At 33.9% G+C, this 20,098-nt stretch overlaps 1 protein-coding gene across 6 annotated transcripts; it reads left to right on the forward strand.

Moving 5' to 3' along the window:
* The first annotated feature begins 3,842 nt into the window (after positions 1 to 3,842).
* LOC118028979 (formin-like protein 20) lies at positions 3,843 to 17,233 on the forward strand. Of its 6 annotated transcripts, none has more exons than XM_073403603.1 (17): positions 3,851 to 4,514; positions 4,790 to 5,493; positions 5,578 to 5,799; positions 5,877 to 7,948; positions 8,086 to 8,221; positions 9,865 to 9,936; positions 10,039 to 10,137; positions 10,268 to 10,309; positions 12,121 to 12,201; positions 12,304 to 12,354; positions 12,443 to 12,524; positions 13,263 to 13,357; positions 13,961 to 14,032; positions 14,114 to 14,230; positions 14,393 to 14,461; positions 15,171 to 15,237; positions 15,729 to 17,233. In XM_073403603.1, exons 1-17 carry the CDS (start codon positions 4,442 to 4,444, stop codon positions 15,878 to 15,880), a joined length of 4,206 nt encoding a protein of 1,401 aa, XP_073259704.1. In that variant the 5' UTR covers positions 3,851 to 4,441; the 3' UTR covers positions 15,881 to 17,233. The 6 variants fall into 6 exon arrangements, 4 of the variants coding, with proteins under 4 accessions (XP_073259706.1, XP_073259705.1, XP_073259704.1 ...); XM_035032731.2 differs by having other exon boundaries at positions 3,854 to 4,514; positions 8,092 to 8,221; XM_073403604.1 differs by lacking the exons at positions 14,393 to 14,461; positions 15,171 to 15,237; positions 15,729 to 17,233 and having other exon boundaries at positions 3,844 to 4,514; positions 13,263 to 13,362.
* The last annotated feature ends 2,865 nt before the right edge of the window (positions 17,234 to 20,098 follow it).

Here is a 20,098-nt window from a genome sequence, read left to right on the forward strand (position 1 = left end):
GGTAGTACAAATTCTATGGTTGAAAATGCCCAAGATAGTCATAACAAAATTGTTGCTGAAATTTTATGCTAAGTACATATGGAGGGTCTCAATAAAACAACTGTTCTTGATCCATAAAAAGATTAGAGATAAGAAATCAAAGCTTATTTGCAAGACTCTACACAGAAAGTTTTAAGATCTTTTATATTAAAAGCAACCAGTTATGTTCTCTTAGCAAATGTACTATATAAGAGGATAAAACTAAACTCTTGCTCATATGTTTATAACCAAAGAAAATATTATTGGTCATGATAAATGTTTATAAGAGACTTTATGAAGGCTATAAATTTTAAATTAAGATGAGATGTCTAATCATGAATCACGACTTTTATTGGTTAGGAATAACCAAGAATTGCATTAGTTATATAAAAAGATGTCAAGCATGCTAGTAGTTTGGTTCAACTGTAATGTTGGAGACTTAATGAAAAATTCCAAGTTGGCAGTAATGATAAAGGCTTGTGGAATTAGAAATTAAAGTCAATTGTAATGATAGAGACTTATTGAATAAATTTTAAAGTCGATCATAATGACATAAATTTATTGGATAAATCTTAAGTTGACTGTTACAACATAGACTTAATGATTCAATGTATAGTTGTTCGTGATGTCGAGGATTAACTAAATAAGCTCACAGTCGACTGTAATGGCAGGGACTCATATTATGGAATAAAAAGGATGAAATGATGGAAATATAGTTGGAATTAAATAGTTTGAAAGAATTGAAATCATGGTAACCATGGTTCCATTTAAGTTTTGATATAGAATGCATGAGTAAAGTACATTCAATCTACTCGTATTTATTAATTGTATTACTATGTATTGCAGGTTTATCTTACATGCCACCACAAGAGTGTTCTTGCCTTAGAAATTGTAGTTCTTTTGTTATTAGGTATAATTTTATAATTATTATTTTTTAAAATTTGATGCATCGATTAAGAATTTATATTTTGAAGTTGTAATAATTAAAAAGAATAGTTTAATAATTAATTTAGTTTTTTTTAAGTAACAATAAATTAATTGTGTAAATCCCATGCAATATTATATGGTGATGAATTATGGTTAAAGAAGATCATTGAGTGATAAGCCTGAGGTTATCTGTGGTAACCAAATATGGCTTTGGTTATTGTCGATGTGTATACATGTATTAATACGAGTTGAAAATTTGGATAGAGCTCTCATACATGGGAGACTCTACCAAAATTTCATTAAATGAGATAATTTCCTTATTTTAATGAAAAACATCTTGTGTGATTAATATGTTTACAAAATATAGTTTTACACGTGTTATTTGCTAATTTGGGATGAAATCTTATAAGGTTAAAATGCAGTTATGTGATGGTTGGAAGAGTTTATGCATAAATAATTTGTTGATTTGGGATGAACTCTTATAAGGTTAAAATGCAGTTATGTGATGGTTGGAAGAGTTTATTTATAAATATTTTCACATATAAATGATTTTATAAATTTATATCCAATGTTATGAAATGTTAGGTTGTTACAAATTTATTTAAAATAATTAAATTAGCTAAAATGTCATAGAAAAGGACATGACTAACATTTTTTGATCGATTTATTCAATCGATTTCAACATTAACAAGTTGAGGGATATTCCTTTATTTGTTATTAAATAAATGAAAATGAGGGGGCAATATTGTTTATACTAAAAATAAACCTCCACATATTAATTAAATAAGAGTAGTAGTTTTTCATAACCAAAAAGAAAAAAAAAGAAAAAAAAAAGGCTAAAACTGATCAGTAAAATTAAAATTGATTAGATCTAGAAAGAGTTCAGATTGATTAGGGAAGATTAGAAATAAAAATCAACCAAAGAAATTATAAGTCATGATTGATCAAGAGAGCTGAAAATCATAGTTGAATCATCCTTAAAGATAAAAAAAAGACTTGTGTGATTGATTATAAGATAAAGTTTTATGCAAAATAAGAGTCATTAACAAATTAAATTATTAAGTATTACAGTTTAGCTAGGATTCTTATGATTGTCAGGAAGAAGATGAATGTAGATAAAAGCTTAAATTGTATTAGAATTTATGATGTAAGGTTATGATTTATTATAAATAATCTATATATGATTAAAATTAGAATTTTACATGAAACTTAACCTCTGTAATAATATGAAAAGGTCATCAAGTTATTGGAATTAATGACGAACCCTATTTATGTATATATATAATTTTCTTTTTGCAATTTATCATTTATTTATCACTTCTCTATTCCTTGCATTTATTTATATTTTTCCTTGTATTTCTTATTACTTTCTTATGTTCTAACAGACTAACATAGATTAATTTATTTTTATAATCGTCTTACTTTCTAAATGTTAAAGCCAAGTAGAGAACCATACATTTCGTTTTGGTTTGTGAAGCTGTTATTTATATTTGCTCGAAGTTTAGTTCTTAATTATTTTTACTTTTATTTATATCATACATGGGTTATGATATGGTGGGGGTATGACTTGATGATTTAAGGGTAAGCTAAAAAAATAATTTAAAAAATAAAGGATTGACATTAATAAAAGAAATTAAAGAAGATAAATTAGTACAAAATCAATATTACATAGATGCAAAAAATCTTTTAATCTTGCCATTGTTGTTGGATTAATTTCAGATATTTTATAAAGATATTGTGAAATAGATTATTACTCCATTTAAAAAAAAAAAATTAGAGTAAAAAAAAAGAAGAAAAATGAAGCTTTCTAGTAAAATCTTTCAATTAGTTTTCCAGTTTTTCAAATTTAAACTAAGTTTATAAAACATATTTTAAATATTTATCACAAGTTTCTCAAATAAAAAAAATACTTGAACAATATAACCTTTTCTTCTATATACAAGCACATTTTATATGGATGTAAGGTATTAAAATTATTATTTTTACATTGTCATATAATTAGTGTTATAAATTTAATTTTTATTCCTATATACCATAAGAATATTTTTTGAGTTAATAATACAACTTTTTTATTATAGTTTTTAAATTTGAAAGAAAATAAAATTAATACTTAACAATTAGATTATCTTAAATATCAAATATTAAGATGATTCTTGTAAATTATGATTTTGATTTTTTTTAATAAAAAAATAGTTGTAATTTTGATGTATTTCTATTATTATTATTATTATTATTATTTTATGAAAACAAAGATCTTCGATAGCTTTTTTTGTTACCAAAAACGTGTCGTTTAAAACAAGGAAGATTCCTATCTTTAATGGATCACATGCCTGTGTGCAGCGGGAGGGCCCAAAAAAGAAGGTTAACGACGCAATAGGTTTGGTATATAGTTTAGAGTCACTGTCTCAAGAGAGAAGAAGGTTAGTATAGGCTTTGCCAAGGAAACCAATGTGTTGACCCTTTTGGCTTGCTTAGTTTACCCTCTTCTTTTGTTAGTTGACAAAATGAAAGTTACGTTCAGGGTAAATAATTTTAAAAAATATGATTTAAAAAAATAATTTAAATATATAAAACGATTTAAAAATATAAAAAAATAAATTTAAATAAAAAAATAATTTAAATTTTTATAAAATATGATTTGTAGCATGTTACCCAACTGTATGGAAGAATTGAAGTCATGAATATAAAAAAAGAGTAGGAAAGAACGGAAAAACATGTCTCGTGCGACGCTGAATCTCCGCTGCACGTACCCACTTGTCCAGGTCTGTACAGGACCAAGATTTCTGTCTCTCTCAACGCCCAGATGTCTTGTCTCTCTTACGTGGGTGTTGTGTTTTTATAATATAATAATGGAGTAACAACTTCCACGTGTCAAAACACATGATGGATTACATTCCCAGTCACATTCAGTATACAAGGAGTGATCCATGGACGGAAGGACAGAGTTTTACCCAATTTGTGTTTTGCAGTAAGTATTAGGCAGGCGAAGAAGAGGCGAGAAACTACTCTCCTCCTTTTATCCCTCCCTCTCTCCATGTGATTTTCTTCGGAAAATAATAATAATAAAAGTAAAACACTCTGATCAACATTGCAACCCAAAATAATTCCTCTTCTCTCAACTGTCACTTGCCACACACACAAAGACACACTTCCTCTCTCCGAAAGTTTTGATTAGTAGTGTTATTATTATTATTATATTAAGTAATTATAACAGCAAGAGCAAATTGTGATGAACCTTTTAATAATTATTAATAATAGCTATAGCTATAGCTAAAGCTGCGTGAATTTGCTATGCTCATTGTGGTTGATTTTGATTCTACTCCGTAACCGAGTGTCTCTCTAGAAACTTTGTACATTTTTGTTGTTTTTTTATGCACTTAATTGAGTGGGAGAATATCGGGATCTGCTATGATTTTGAGTTGCTCAATTCCGATCTCTCTGGTGCTTTTGTAAACCAACGGTTTGGGTCCGATCGCCGGAGAAACAGCGCCGTCAGATGGCGCTGTTCAGACGTTTCTTTTACCGGAAGCCGCCGGATCGGCTTCTTGAGATCTCCGAGAGAGTCTACGGTACCTCTCTCATGTCTGTTCTAATCTATCTTCCAAATCTCTGTTTCATTGCTAGTTTTGAACAATCGAAGCTCCATGATTAGGTTTCTTATAATGCAGCTGTGAAGCATTCCAAGTCTATTATTTATTACTGGCAATGCACTTAATATTCTTTTATTTTTATGAGGAATTTTGTTTAATATGCAATTCAGCAATGATGTTGAGTTATACCAAGTATTTTGCTGCAATTCTCTGTTTTGAGTGCCTAAGCAGACTTATTGCGCTGTCAATTGCAGTATTTGACTGTTGCTTCTCCACGGAAGTGTTGGAAGAAGATGAGTACAAGGTTTACTTGGGTGGCATTGTAGCACAGCTACAAGACCACTTTCCTGATGCGTCCTTCATGGTTTTTAACTTTAGAGAAGGGGAGAGGCGTAGCCAAATTTCAGACATACTGACACAATATGACATGACAGTTATGGATTACCCTCGCCAATATGAGGGCTGTCCTATGCTGCCTCTGGAGATGATCCACCACTTCCTTCGATCAAGTGAAAGCTGGCTGTCCTTGGAAGGGCAGCAGAATGTGCTGTTAATGCATTGTGAAAGAGGAGGTTGGCCTGTACTTGCTTTCATGCTTGCAGGTCTTTTGCTCTACCGGAAACAATATAGTGGGGAGCACAAGACTCTTGAAATGGTCTACAAGCAAGCTCCGAGGGAACTTCTCCATCTTTTGTCTCCTTTAAATCCACAGCCTTCCCAACTTAGATATCTTCAGTACATTTCTAGAAGAAATTTTGGTTCTGATTGGCCTCCATCAGATACTCCTTTACAGTTGGATTGTCTGATGCTAAGATCCCTTCCATTGGTTGAAGGGGGTAAAGGTTGCCGGCCAGTTGTACGTGTTTACGGCCAGGATCCTTCAAAACCAGCCAATAGAACTTCCAAGCTTCTGTTTTCAACATCAAAGACTAAAAAACATGTTCGCCTCTACCAGCAGGTAATGCCTCTGCTCATGCTATTGAAAATGATCCTTGAATCACTTCCACCTTAAGGTGCTTCTTATGAATTTCATCAATTGCAGGAAGAGTGCATGCTGGTGAAAATAGATATGCGGTGCCGGGTTCAAGGGGATGTTGTTCTTGAGTGCATCCATTTGGATGAAGATTTGGTACATGAGGAGATGATGTTCAGAGTGATGTTTCACACAGCATTTGTGCAGGCCAATACTTTGATGCTCGTCCGTGATGAGATTGACTTTCTCTGGGACTCCAAGGACCGATTTCCAAAGGACTTTAGAGCAGAGGTAGGTCTTGGTAATTCTTTTGTTGATGCTCTTGTCTGAAGCTGTAGGAGTTGAATGCATACTCATGTCTGTATCAGGTACTTTTTGTGGATGCTGATGCTGTTGTGCCTGATGTCACCACAGTCGAGGCAAATGAAGATGGAAACGAGACAGATAGTGCTTCACCTGAGGAATTTTTTGAGGTGGAAGAAATTTTCAGCAATGTAGTAGACGGGCATGAAGCAAAGGGGTATGGTGCCTCTCATATAGTCCATGACAACATGCCAGTTGATGTAGACGGTAAAGAAGTCTGGAAGGAGGATTCAGATCTTCACTCATTTGAAGACTGTGCTTCTGATGACGGGAATCACAAACAGGAGGGGAAGCTAGATTCTAGCGTTGATGCAGTGAAGGACATTGCTGTGGATGATGTCAAGTACAAGGTAGATGAGAAGGTGGATTCTGATTTTTTAGCAGTGAAAGACATTACCGTGGATGATGGCGAAATCAAGGCAGATTCTGTGGTTTCTGCTACTGATACGCTGATCAGGAAACAAACAACACAAGTGATTGGAGATGTCGACGGGGAACTTGAAAAGATGGAAGATGAAGGGGTGAGAGAAAATAGTGCTGCAAAGAAGTTGGAATCCAAGGATCCACCAGTAGAGTTGAGGGCTGATGCTGGTAGACAAAAACTTGAGCAATTAATGTTACCTTCACCAAGGAGGCAGCCTACATCAAACGCAAAACCTGCTGCAGATTCAATTATAACCAAACAAAAGACTAAACATGATGAACAAGAAGGAGCTCATGGAAAACAAACAAAGCCAAATACTGTTCCTCGGTGGGTTGCCCCTAATAGAGGCCCTTTTAACAATTCCATGCACGTAGCACATCCGCCATCAAGATATAATAGTGCACCACCGGCTCTTACATTTTGTGCTTCACCGGAGGACTCTAGTGCTGGTGGCCATGTAAAGATTTCTTCTGTTGCCACTGGTCCTGGAGATAAAATTTCAAATGATTTTCCTTCTCCAACTGAAGCTCCACCTTCTCTTGACCCGCAACAAATTGCCCTCCGTGGTCCTCCACCTCCACCTCTGCCATATTCCAACAAATCTTCATTGTATGATTTCCAGGCCAGTTCAGGTGGTGAAGCACCACCACTTCATTCACAGATTGCTGATGCAGTTTCCTTTCCGCCTCCGCCTTCCACATCATTTAGCAGGCAGAATATTCAGATGATTCCTCAACATTCATCTCCACCACCCCCTCCTCCTCTTCCCCAGCTGTTTAATAGGCAGAATATTGGGATGGTTTTGCCTCCACCTCCTCCACCCCCTTGGAAGTCTGGGAATACTCCAGCTGTTTTCACTACAACTTATTCTCCACGCCCTCATCTCCCTTCAGGTGCCTCTACTACAAATCATGTCAGACTTGGAATTCCCAACCCACCTCCACCTCCACCTCCACCTCCACCTCCATCTCTTTCTCTTGCACACACGTGTAGCACTCCTTTGGCTCAACCAATGCCCACTCATGGAGTTATACCTCCACCTCCTCCTCCACCCTCGAAGCCTGCACAAGGAGCTCCACCACCTTCGCAGCCTGCACATGGAGCTCAACCACCCCCACCTCCACCTCCTATGCGCGGTCCACCACTTCCTCCACTTGTGAGTCAGGTTCCTCCTCCACCTCCACCACCACCTCCACCTCCTATGCGTGGTCAACCACTACCTCCACTTGTGAGTCAGGCTCCTCCTCCACCACCACCTCCTCCAGGCCGTGGAGCTCCTCCACCACCACCTCCTCCTAGACATGGAGCCCCCCCTCCACCACCGCCTCCTCCAGGCCGTGGAGCCCCTTCACCCCCGCCTCCTCCAGGCCGTGGACCGCCTCCACCAGGAGCTCGTGTTCCTGGACCTCCTGCATCACCAAGACCTCCATACAGTGCTCCCCCACCACCTCCAGCCTTAGGTGTCAAAGGAGCTGCTGATGCAAGAGGTCTGCCTTCGGGAAGAGGGCGGGGTTTTTTACGTCCTTCAGGGATGGGGACATCTGCTACAGCACCCAGAAGATCTTCTTTAAAACCTTTGCATTGGAGCAAGGTAACAAGAGTAATACAAGGAAGCTTATGGGAGGAGCTGCAAAGGCATGGAGAGTCCCAAATGTATTGCATCTTACTAATTGAATTTTCTCTTAGAATAACTAACACACAATTCAGCCATACTTTCTTGAAGTTTATAAATGTGTTACTATCTACATTTTAGAATCATTCTCTTTATTTGATGGTGTTGCATCCTTGAGCCGTAGTGCCCCAGAATTTGACGTGTCAGAGCTAGAAAGCCTTTTCTCTGCAACTGTCCACAAACCTGCTGATTCGGGAGGTAAAGCTGGTGGAAGACACAAGTCTGTTGGATCAAAAACTGACAAAGTTCACCTGGTAATCTAAAATTCATTTTCTCTGTCTTGAAATTCTTCTGTAAAAAACCTCCAGTGTGTGTAATGGATCTTTCATTCTTGTTGCTGGAGTTTTATTTTACTTTTTTTTTATTATTTTTCTCAACTTCTTGATTTTTCTTCAATGGTTTTTTCTTGACTTCTCATATGTTTTCAGATTGACACAACAAAGCGTGCTATACCGAATTTTGTAGTATTAGGTCAAATACGAGCAACCACAGCTCTGATATCATGAAAACATAGAAGAAGAAAACAAATATTCTCTTTTACTTTTACGTTGATCAATCTATCCCTTATATATAAGATAGGAACTCTATATAGAAAAGTAGATTAATTAGAATCCGTACAATTAGGACCTTATATTAGGAAATAATTAGGCTCTATATTAGTTCCTAATTATATGCTATTTACAACATGCAACACTCCAATAATTGAAATATTGTAGTTGCAATTTCTCTCTCCATAAGGCTCAAGTTAATTTGTGGTCGGAATTGCACTACTTTTCTCATTAGCCCATAAACCTTCTTTTTCCTGGGAGATTTTATGATAAATGATTCAAGTAATGGTGTTTCTTTGGTAGTTTCTGTGACAATTAGGTGAGAAAAGTTACTTTGACTGTATTTGCATCAGTTATTCAGATATTATATGGAACCTAATGAAACATTTAGATTAGTATGTATATGTGAACTTCTTACATGTAAAATAAATTCAAGATTGTCTTCCAATTTTACTTCTTATTAGTTGTTTACATGTGCTTGCATCTCTTTGTTATCTCTAATCAACTGCACTGAGAACAGTACCCTTCTACCTACAAATTCCAATGATATTTTTGTACAACCAAGGCATAGCCATGCATTGAGCATACAAACATTAAGCTTGAAACTGCAAGTTTAACCATTTGATGTTAGTGGCAACCATAATCATTATTTGGGTTTCAGGTTAATAGCTGAATAACAAATGGTGGCTACTTTTGTTCTTGTGATATGTGGAGAAATCCTTGTGAGATATAGCTAAAGTTTCCTTTTCAATTATATGGCGTTGCATGATAGTTTGTTCATACATGAGCTTACAATATGCCCCTAATATTTGTGCAGTAAGTTGTTCATCAATATTGTACCTTTTAAGTGCAGTTAGGGTAACATTTATCTTAAAGATTAGGTTGCATGCCGGAAGGGTTAAGCTAGTGAAATTGACTTGGATTGAAGTTGTAAGGATGCAATTTTCAAATATGCTGGGAAATATCAAGCATCGCTTAACATAGGATGGAATAGAGGAAAAGCATTTAACTCTAACAATTCAAGATTAAGGTTCAGTCGAGTTGGATGTTAAGCAGGCATGATAGCATGTCATAAAAAAATGAGAGAAATTCCCATTTATCTGTGTGTGGATTCTATGCTTTGTTAGTTATGCATCGTTGTGCAATTGCCATGTGTGTCTTTGTGTTTTGCATGCTTGCTTACAAGTGTGTTTTTGTGTATCTTTCTAAATATATATCAATTTGATTGCACTTTTTGCTGTTTTTGTTAAAAGAAGTTTGTTCAGAGATAATAGACCCTTATGATAGAATCTTGATCTTTTCTTACAATTTAATCTATCCCAAATGAAGCTTCTTGTTGTCAATTGTAGATTGACCTGCGGAGGGCGAATAACACTGAAATTATGCTTACAAAAGTTAAGATGCCACTTTCTGACATGATGGTAAGAGCAGGCATCTTGGAAGTCTTTGCAGTGATTATAACATTTATTTCATTTATTAAAACTATTTTTATTGATTTGCTGATGAAGACATGACATTTTCAGGCTGCAGTTCTAGCAATGGATGAGTCAATATTAGATGTTGATCAAGTGGAAAATCTTATAAAGTTCTGTCCCACGAAAGAGGAGATGGAACTTCTCAAGGTGAAGCTACAAACAATTAAGATCTCATTTACCTTCCATTCCATATTCAAGAGTATTTTGACTTTCTGTCGACCCTCTAAACTCAAGGCCAATTTTAGACATTTAACCATGATTAATTGTAAATTAACAGGGCTATACAGGTGACAAGGAAAACCTGGGGAAGTGTGAACAGGTCTGCAAAGTTTACTTATCAACCAGAAATTCCTCATGTTTTACTGGAATGCAATCTTGAGAACTTTGTCAGTTGTCACACTTGGGTTAGTTGAACTCTTGAAGATTGACATGTGACTACGTACTTGTAGCCTGGCTTATGTGACTTCTTAAAATCATTATTTCTCATTATGTGAAATAATGAATTACAGTTAGGTAAACTATAATTATGGTTGTCCTTTTCAGTTTTCACTGTGACAATAAAGTATGTAGGTTGGCTAATCTATTTGACCCTAGAAGTTGTTGTCTAATGTCACTGGTCTGTGATAGCCTGACAATTTTCCATTTGACCCTAGACGTTGTCTAGTATCGCTGGTCTGTGTTACCCTGACAATTTTATTTTGAAATTATGAACTCCAAACTTTCATTGCTATCTTGTTTTGGAAGGAGCTATATAAGAGGACATGACCTCATGATATGAGAAATTTGGTTTTGCATTCCTGTTTGTTTCAAGCATCCCATCTAAAAAAGAGGCACATGGAAACTACTGAGTGGTTGTAAGCACCAGGAAAGGATTGGATTTTATTCTTGAATATTACCATAAGTTACAAGATATCTAATACTTGATGATGAGAAAGCATTGAAGTTTTTTTTCCTTTATATGAAAAAAAGGGGAAAAGGATAGGAAACTTGCCTCAAGTTAAGTGATTCATCAACAATGTTTGGTTGTCCAGTGGTAGAAAGAAATACATCATGTTTGCAATTGAAATTTTTTCTTTTTTCTAGTGAAAATATGTAGGGCTGAGAATACCAGTTCTTTTCCAGTCTTTTTTTCTTTTACCAAACCAAATTGCAATTACTTTGAACATGTCTGCATAAAGCATTATGTAGGCAAGACCTACTTTCTGATGGACATCTCCAAATTCAGTTGGGTGATCCTTTCTAGCCCCTAAATCCACACCCACCCCTACCAAAGTGGAACTAAAACCTCCAAGTAGAAATTCCAAGTTTAAGCTTTCCTGTTCCTTTGGGCCCTTGAATATTTTTTTATGGAGTGATATTGGTGGAAGCCTGATAATGTTGTAGTTATTGATGTTTGGAATATCAGCAGTTGCATTCCTTCTTCACTCTAAAACAAAAGGTTCTGTTATGAGCAGCAGCAGAACTACAAACTGTACATGAAAGTAGAATAAATAAATTTTCTTGTAGATGAGTTAAGGTTAGGTATGGTTATTTTCAAATTAAGGACATGGTTACCTATCCCCCAAAAGAGATGATCCTATGGCAGACTTGGATTCTAGACTTAAAAGGTGTTTAGAGGCTAGATAAGAGCTAGGCAGTACACGGGGAAGGCTGGAAGTCTCTTTTAAGACATCTGATCTGGTTGGAAACATAAAGAAAAAAATTAGCTTGGCCTCTGCTAAGAATAACATGCATTGAGAAATGGTCTCGGGCATCAGGGGGAAGCTGAACTAGGATGTATGAAATTGGTGATAGCTGACTGACATCCTGATAGCTTCAATTGCTGTAATTGTGGTAATTATCAATTTATGTGTATGTATGAAATTGATGATAGCTTACTCCATGTCTCGATAGTTTCAATCGCTAAAATTGAGGCCATTATGAATTTATGTTTTTAGGGTGTTATAGTGCATGTTGACTAGAGGTCATAATGTGAAACCCATCAATTTGAATCTTTTGCATGCATGTAGATCACATTACATGGGCTAACTTATTTTTCCTGTTGGATTTGCTGGATAACTTGAATGCATCCTTTCTTATTTCGATATATGAACAAACAATTCAACTTTATTGTATGCGTTTACTCTTCAGTACTTCTTGGAGCTGATGAAAGTGCCACGTGTTGAGTCCAAGTTGAGAGTGTTTTCTTTCAAGATTCAATTCAGCTCTCAGGTTTGGCGGCATCTGCATTGTTAGTGTGATTTTCATGGATTTACAGTTCTCCTAAACCATGTTTTTTCTCCACAGTTTTCTTATTCTTGCTCTCTTTCACAGATTTCAGAATTTAAAAAGAGCTTAAACACTGTAAACTCTGCATGTGATGAGGTATAATCTGCTAACAATAATAAAGCGTTCCATGTCCGGAATTCACGCATTCATTTTTTACACGTGGCGCTGAATATCTGCTTATTAGGTCCGGAATTCCCTTAAATTGAAGGAAATTATGAAGAAAATTCTTTATTTGGGGAATACACTGAATCAAGGAACTGCACGGGGTAAGTATTTCAGATTCAAAAGGAAATTGTTGAGGAAATTCTTTATATGGGGAATGTACTGAACTAAGGTATAAATGCTGTATTCACATTGAAGTTTTTAGAGAACTTTAATAATGGCATTTGGCATGATTATTTATATTTTCTCATGAGACAATTACAGGAGAAGAACAACTTAATTGCCTGTAATGGTTTGCTTGCTCTTTCCCACAATGATTGTGGCTTTGTTCACACCTACTTGAAGGGCATAGCCTAGATCACAACATAGGGAATCTGAAGAGCCATATGCAGTCTTAGAGCAACAAGATCACAGTATTTATAAGATGTGCTAATTGCCATTATCTGTAGCAATTAGTCTTGAGCTCTATTTACAGTTTATCATAATTAATGGCTCAGTCTCAACTAGTGCCCTGCTACCATACAAAGCTTCAACTTTACAGGAAAACAGCCTTTTTTCCCATCTTTTAATTACTCGTCACCAATTGTATGGTAAAGATTATGTTTTTGAGATATTTTAAATCTCAAAAGTATGGATTACTATCTGGTATTCATATGATCAATTTGCTTTCTCTTGTTTGTTATTAATTTTCCATCATCTGAACATCTGTTAGTGTCTTACCATGATGAGTACTTTTTCTTTCCTGGGTTGAATTTTTCATGCTGACATTATGCAAATAAAATTCCTAAACATTGCTCATTTTTCCTTAATACAACATATCAAATACTTTCTGAATTGTACAGGTTCTGCAATTGGATTCAAGTTGGACAGTCTTTTAAAACTCACTGATACGCGTTCTTCTAACAACAAGATGACGCTCATGCATTATCTTTGCAAGGTGTGGTTAGTATTATGTTCCTTTTTAAAAAAAAAAAATTCAAAGTGCAATCAAAACCTTGTTGAATGACAATTTTAGATTTTCTATTCTAAATTTGATTGTTATAGAGCCTTTTTGTGATTGTTGTCTCAAGGTTGCTTCCTGGGTTGCAATGCTTATGTAACCAGCTATTTGATTACCAATGTTAAGTCCTTATTTTGTAATAAATCGAACATTGAAACAATAATTGTACCCAAACCTAGTCTTACGGGTGCACAGTGCAGTTTTTGAGGAATGGGTGCTCAAGCGGATCCCAAATGAATTAAGAGGAGCTGATCTTCATTTTTACTTCGTCTAGGCTCTTAAAAATTCGGTGACGTTTGCATTTTTTAGTTTGGAAATTTTCAGAACATGTAAATTTGGAGAGATTGTTAATTCAGCCTTAGTATTAGATTAACTTTGGTGAACGTATTTGGGTGCACTTAGTTATATAATTAAGTTAAGAAAGGATGTGATTCTGAAACGTCAAACTTGAATTGCTCTAAGATTCTATCCTTGTTACAGTTGTGGTGGGAATCTGCAGTGAGATCCATAATAATTACATTTTGTTTTCTTGCCTCCCAGGGGCTCGCTGCTAAGTCACAAGCACTTCTAGATTTTCACCGCGACCTAGTTAGCCTTGAAACTGCATCTAAGGTGCCTGATTTGTTTGAATCGTCAACAACACTTGATTACTGTAGTAAGATTATGAATAGATGGAGTCTTTGTTTCTTGCAGATACAATTGAAGTCTTTAGCAGAAGAAATGCAGGCTATAATCAAGGGATTAGAGAAGGTTAAGAAGGAGTTGGCAGCATCAGAAAATGATGGTCCCGTGTCCGAAGTTTTTCGAAAGGTTCAAAGCCTATTGTCTCGTTTCTATTGTCCCTGTGAAAACTGATTTTGTGGCATCTTGCATCCTTAAAATTGCTAACTGACCTTGCCTCTGTTATGTTTTCTTCATTGTTTATTGCTTTAATGTTCTGTGTGCACTAACATTCTTTAATGTGAATTTTAGACACTAAAAGAATTCATTAGTGTTGCTGAGACAGAGGTGGCATCCGTGACAAGTTTCTATGCTGTGGTGGTAATTTCCAAACTATTCATTTGCATCCACTGTAATTTTTGTAGTATTTTTTATTTCTAACCTAGTATCAATGTTTTTTTTTATTATTGATTAAAATTAAATTTATAAATTTCTTATTTTAAAAACCAAAATCAAAAGATCATACAAGATTTAAAAATATAAAATATATCAAAATTAAATCCGTAATTACTCTTGATTTTTTAAATTAATACTATTGTATCACTTGATTTTGTAATTTTATTAAGGAAAGAATTTAATTGAAAAATAATAAGGATTTAAATAATACACAATTCAACTTCTAAACTAACATAAAATTTTGAACAACTCGAATTATGGAATGATCAAGAATAAGAGATGGGTGTTTTTTTTTTTTTTTGGCTTTTATGTCTCATTGAAAAATATTCAATAACTAAAGCTTAAGCTTATGACATGAGCTTTTATTTAGTTTTATTAAAAATAATTCTATGCTAAGTAATTGTGTTTAAAGTTTGTAGTTAAATTTTTTTTTCCTGATGCTCTTTTTCCATCTTAGTATCGATGTTTTAATTTTTTATTTGCATATGTGGCGAGGACCCATTGTATGTTTTAATTTTTTTATTCGATGGAAGAATAGGCAATTCATGTGTCTTGTCTTAACCATAGAACACTCTTAAAATTGCATCTATGCTATGTTGTCCACTATCATCAATTATTGTCTTGTGGTGGACAGGGTAGAAATGCGGATGCACTTGCACTGTACTTCGGTGAGGATCCTGCCCGTTGCCCATTTGAGCAAGGCAAGTTGTACTTGGAACATTTCTCTTATTTTCCATAACTGATCTATGAATTTATGATTTAATAGAGTATTGCGTTTAGTAGTGATCGTGTGGTATACCCACCCCACAGGTCTGTTTCTTGACTTTTCTGAAGTTCAGTATCTCAACAAGATATGATATCTGTATAGAATTTAAATGTTCATTGGGGGGGAGGGGAAGGTAGAACTTCCAGAAGGTTTTCCCAGCATGAGAAGACCAAACGAGGCCTGAAATAGGAATTGAATTTTCATGAATGCTATATTGTCCCCTTGAGAAAGACTTGTGTAGTTATATTAGACGAATTGTGAGATAAATATGAAAAGGTGGAAGGGGATAGATAAGAGACAGGACAAGATGTAGACTTTGGAGGAATATGATACTATAAAATCATTTGAGTCTAGTCTATTTGTTAAGATGAACATTGGAGAGAACCTGAAATGACTTCTTCATTGATGCTTTGATGATCAATGCAGTTACAGCTACTCTCTTAAATTTTGTGAGATTGTTTCGAAAAGCGCACGAGGAAAATTTGAAGCAGGCTGAATTGGAGAGGAAGAAAGCTGAGAAGGAGGCTGAAATGGAGAAGGCAAGGGGTATAAATCTTACAAAGAAGAACATGGAATAACTGCAAATTGGCTTCTTCGTTTCCTCGCCCGGCAAGTTGATGTTCTCTGCCACAGCAGCCATCCGCCACAATGTTTTTTTGTGTGAAGGAGGCTCATTCTCTGCTCCAGTATGGTGCAAATATAAGCCTTGCAAGTGATATTGACAAGGCAAGAGCACCATTCCATGAGCTTTAAGGTAATGCTGAAGGCTCGTTCAGTCAGAGCACGACAGATGATCTCCATTTTTTAGAAATTAAACGGGGATCATACTCCAGAATATTGTGTGGTTAAAAATGCCGATCAGCAGGGGTTCTCTGCGTGATTTAAAAGATGATGGATGCGGTCCTTGCGTATCATCGACAAGGGAATTTGTAGATTTGGTCAATCCTTCATCTGCACAGCAGGTGATTCGGTTTCCAGCTTTCGTCGTTCGTTTTTGGCATAAATTTTTTCTGCACCAGAGCGGATGGCTGAAAGCCGCAAAGCACCACGAAACCATGTACAGAGCTCTAACCCTACACTAACAGTAGAATTCAATTCTTTTTCTTGTGACATAGGGAGCAGCCTATCCCTTGTTTCTTCTAATAGAGATTGACCGGACCCGTCGCTGAAGATGTATTATAGGTGAGTAGAAGACGGGTTGCTCTTAGTGTGTAATTAATTGTAACATATCAGAAAAACAGAGGTTGCAGCACCTTGACATTGGTTAAAGGCTTGTAGCAAAGACTAGCAGGATTCCAATCTGCTCAACTCCCCTCGCTTCAGATTCAAGTCGAAGAAAAAATATATATATATATATATATATATATATATATATTATATATATATATATATATATATATATATAAAATCAAAGGTGCTGGGGGCCTTCCGGGAATGTTATACAGTAACTACTAGAACTGTGGACTATTTATTATTATCTGTCTTAGGTGGTTTTTTTCCAGAAATTTAATGGTTCCAGAAGTTCATTAGTTATTGGGTATGGTTTCAGCCTCTATATGTAGAAAAAAGGAGGAGTTGAGGGGAGAAAGGAAGAGGGAGAAAAAGGTGAGTGTTAGAAGTTCATGTTTCATTGAAGGAGTCTGACATTTGGCGATGATTTTGAGCTGAAATTGAACAAAAATGGTGGTTGAGAAAGCCATGGGAGGGGCGGGGCAGGAACGATTTCCAACTGCTTTGTGATTGCCGGAGCAAATTGCAAATGACGATGTACTGTCCGCTTTATTCTTTTTCCTTTTAAAATTGTTTTATAAGAAATTAAAAAATTATACTTCAAAAATAAAATCTAAATATCATGATGAATATTAAAAGACTACAATCTAGAGTAGTATACATACTGGTACAAGGAAATAATGGAATTTTTTTGTTTTTAATTTTAAAAAAGTATTTTTTTTATTTTCATCTCTAATTTTTTTATTTATTCTAAGACATTTCTCCATGAAAAATTAAGGAAACAAGTTTTTAATAATTTTATTTTTTTTAGAGAATAGGAGAAATAGAAAATATGTATTTTAAGAAATTTTAATATATTCGTAAACATTTGTTTTTTATTTTTAGAGATTTTATTTCCCAAAAAATTTAAAAACGTTTCTCAATTAAACACGACTACGACTTTGATGTTCTAAATTGCGTGAATAACAGTATAAATAATGTAAGAGCAACCTTTCGAAAGCTATGTCTACATGCTTACGTAATAGTTAACTACCGGGCACAGACTTCGCTATGTACCGGATAAAAAACTAATTATTATTATTATTATTATTATTATATACTAGATACTTGACCCGCGCGGGATGCCGCGGGTCATTTTTTTTGCATAAAAAATATCAAAACAAATAAAAATTTAAAAATCTTGGGTTTTTTTGCAAAGCTATATCTAAGAATCTTGGGTTTGGCTGCAACGCTTGACCTAAAAGTAATATTTATAATATTAATAATAAAATTCAACTTGCATGACCTAAGTTTAAGTGAGCCTGACTGCAACACCGGACCCAAGAATATTGGATGTGGGTCTAGCTATAAGGTCATGTCATAAAACTGTGATAATTAAATAGATTGATTAAAAAAAACCAAAGAAAAAAATCAACATAAAGGAAAAAACTAATGAAGAAAAAGAAAAAAAATTAAATTAATTTGGTTAACTCTTTAAACCAGGTTATCCCGTAAAACCTGGGATTCACATAATGAAAGTTTGATAACTAAATATAAAAACAAATGACGGATTTACTCAGAATTAACTGGGTTAACCCATCAAACTAAGTTAACCCGTCAAACCCAGGACACGTGTCATGAAAGTATGAAAGTCTGATAATTAAATAGAAAGAAAATTAATTTTAACAAATTAAACTAAATGAAAAAAATAACTTATCAAATCAGGCCAACCCATCAAACCCGAGATCCGTATCATGAAAATCTGATAACTAAATAAAAAAAAATTTAACATTAACAAACTAAATCAAACAAAAAAATTCATTAAAAAAAAATTAAAAAGAGAAAAATAAGAAAAAAAATAGTTATATAATACAATATAATATAACACAATATAATAATATTTATAATTATATTTATAATATAATAATATAATATATTAATAAATAAATATATTAGTAAAAGGCGTGATATGCTCGTGCAATGCCACGGGCTTGTAGCATGCTTGTGTATTATTGTGGATTTGTGAAAAAAAATCATATAAAAAAAAATTGTTACCATCCACAATACTTTAAAGGAAAAAACTACAAAGCTATATTCTCAACCAGCTCAATATTAAAAAAAAAAAAAAAAAACAAAATCGACAAAAACAATTATGAAAAAAACAACAACAAAAAACGAAAAAAATAAGATGACAATTTTGGAAGAAAAAAAAAGCAAAAAGCAAATAATAAAAAAATGGAAAAAAAAACATGTGGGGAAAGTTAAAGCTAAATTTTCAACCAGCTAAATATCAAAATCATTTAAGAAAACACTGTAAGAATCTATAGTGTTTTGTGAGGAAATATACAACTATAATTCTCAACCAGCTCAATATTAAAAAAATAAATTCAATAAAGATAATTTTGACAAATATATAAAAAAAAAATGAAAGGAAAAAAAACATCCAGGGAAACACTATAACAATCGATAGTGTTTCATGAGAAAATCTACAGTTATAATTTTTAACCAGCTCAATATCAAAAACAATAAAAACAACAAAGACAATTTAAAAAAAAAAAGCATATTGAAAAAAATTGTAGCAATCAACGATGTTTTAAGGAAAAAAGCTAAATTCTTAACCGGTTCAGTATGAAAAAAATAAATTTGACAAAAACATCGATAAAAAAAATATGCGGGGAAACACTGTAGCAAGAAAAAAATCATGTGGGAAAACACTGCAGCAATCTACAGTGTTTTAAATAACTATAAAACTAAATTCTCAATCAGCTTAATATGAAAAAAATAAAATCGACAAAGATAATTTTGAAAAAAAAATTTATTTAATAAAAAACTATGTAGAGAAATACTGCAACAATCTAGTGTTTTAAAGAAAAAAAAAATTAAAAACTAAATTATCAATCAGCCCAATAGTAAAAAAAATAAAATCAACAAAAATAATTATGAAAAAAAAAGAAATATAAAGAAGAAATACAATTCTGGAAAAAATTAAAAAAAAAAAACATGGGGAAAGCTAAAGCTAAAGCTAAATTCTCAACCAATTCAATATTGAAAAAATAAATTTGACAAAGATAATTTAAAAAAAAAAAAAACATGCGGGGGAAACACTGCAGCCAAACAAAAATCATGTAAGGGAAACACTGTAGCAATCCATAGTGTTTTTTTTTTTTAAAAAAAAAGTTAAGTTCTCAAGCAGCTCAATATATAAAAAAAACTGACAAAGACTATTTTTTTTTAAAAAAAGAAGAAGTCAATTTTGGGTAAAAGAAATGAAAAAAAAAACATGTAAAAAAAAGGAAACAAAAGCGAGAAAAAAAACCCGCGGGGAAAGCTACAGTGTTTTAAAGAAAAAACCAACAAAACTAAAATATCAACCAGCTCAATAGCAAAAAAAGTAAAATCAACAAAAAAAATTCTGAAAAAAAAATGTAAAAAATGACAATTGTGGAAAAAAAGAAAAAGAAATAAAAAATAAAAAACAACATGTGGGGAAAGCTAAAGCTAGATTATCAGCCAGCTCAATATTGAAAAAATAAATTCGATAAAGATAATGTTTTAAAAAAATATGTGGGGAAACACTACAACAAAAC

Source organism: Populus alba, chromosome 12 (genome assembly GCF_005239225.2).
Source record: "Populus alba chromosome 12, ASM523922v2, whole genome shotgun sequence".
Taxonomy (NCBI): domain Eukaryota; kingdom Viridiplantae; phylum Streptophyta; class Magnoliopsida; order Malpighiales; family Salicaceae; genus Populus; species Populus alba.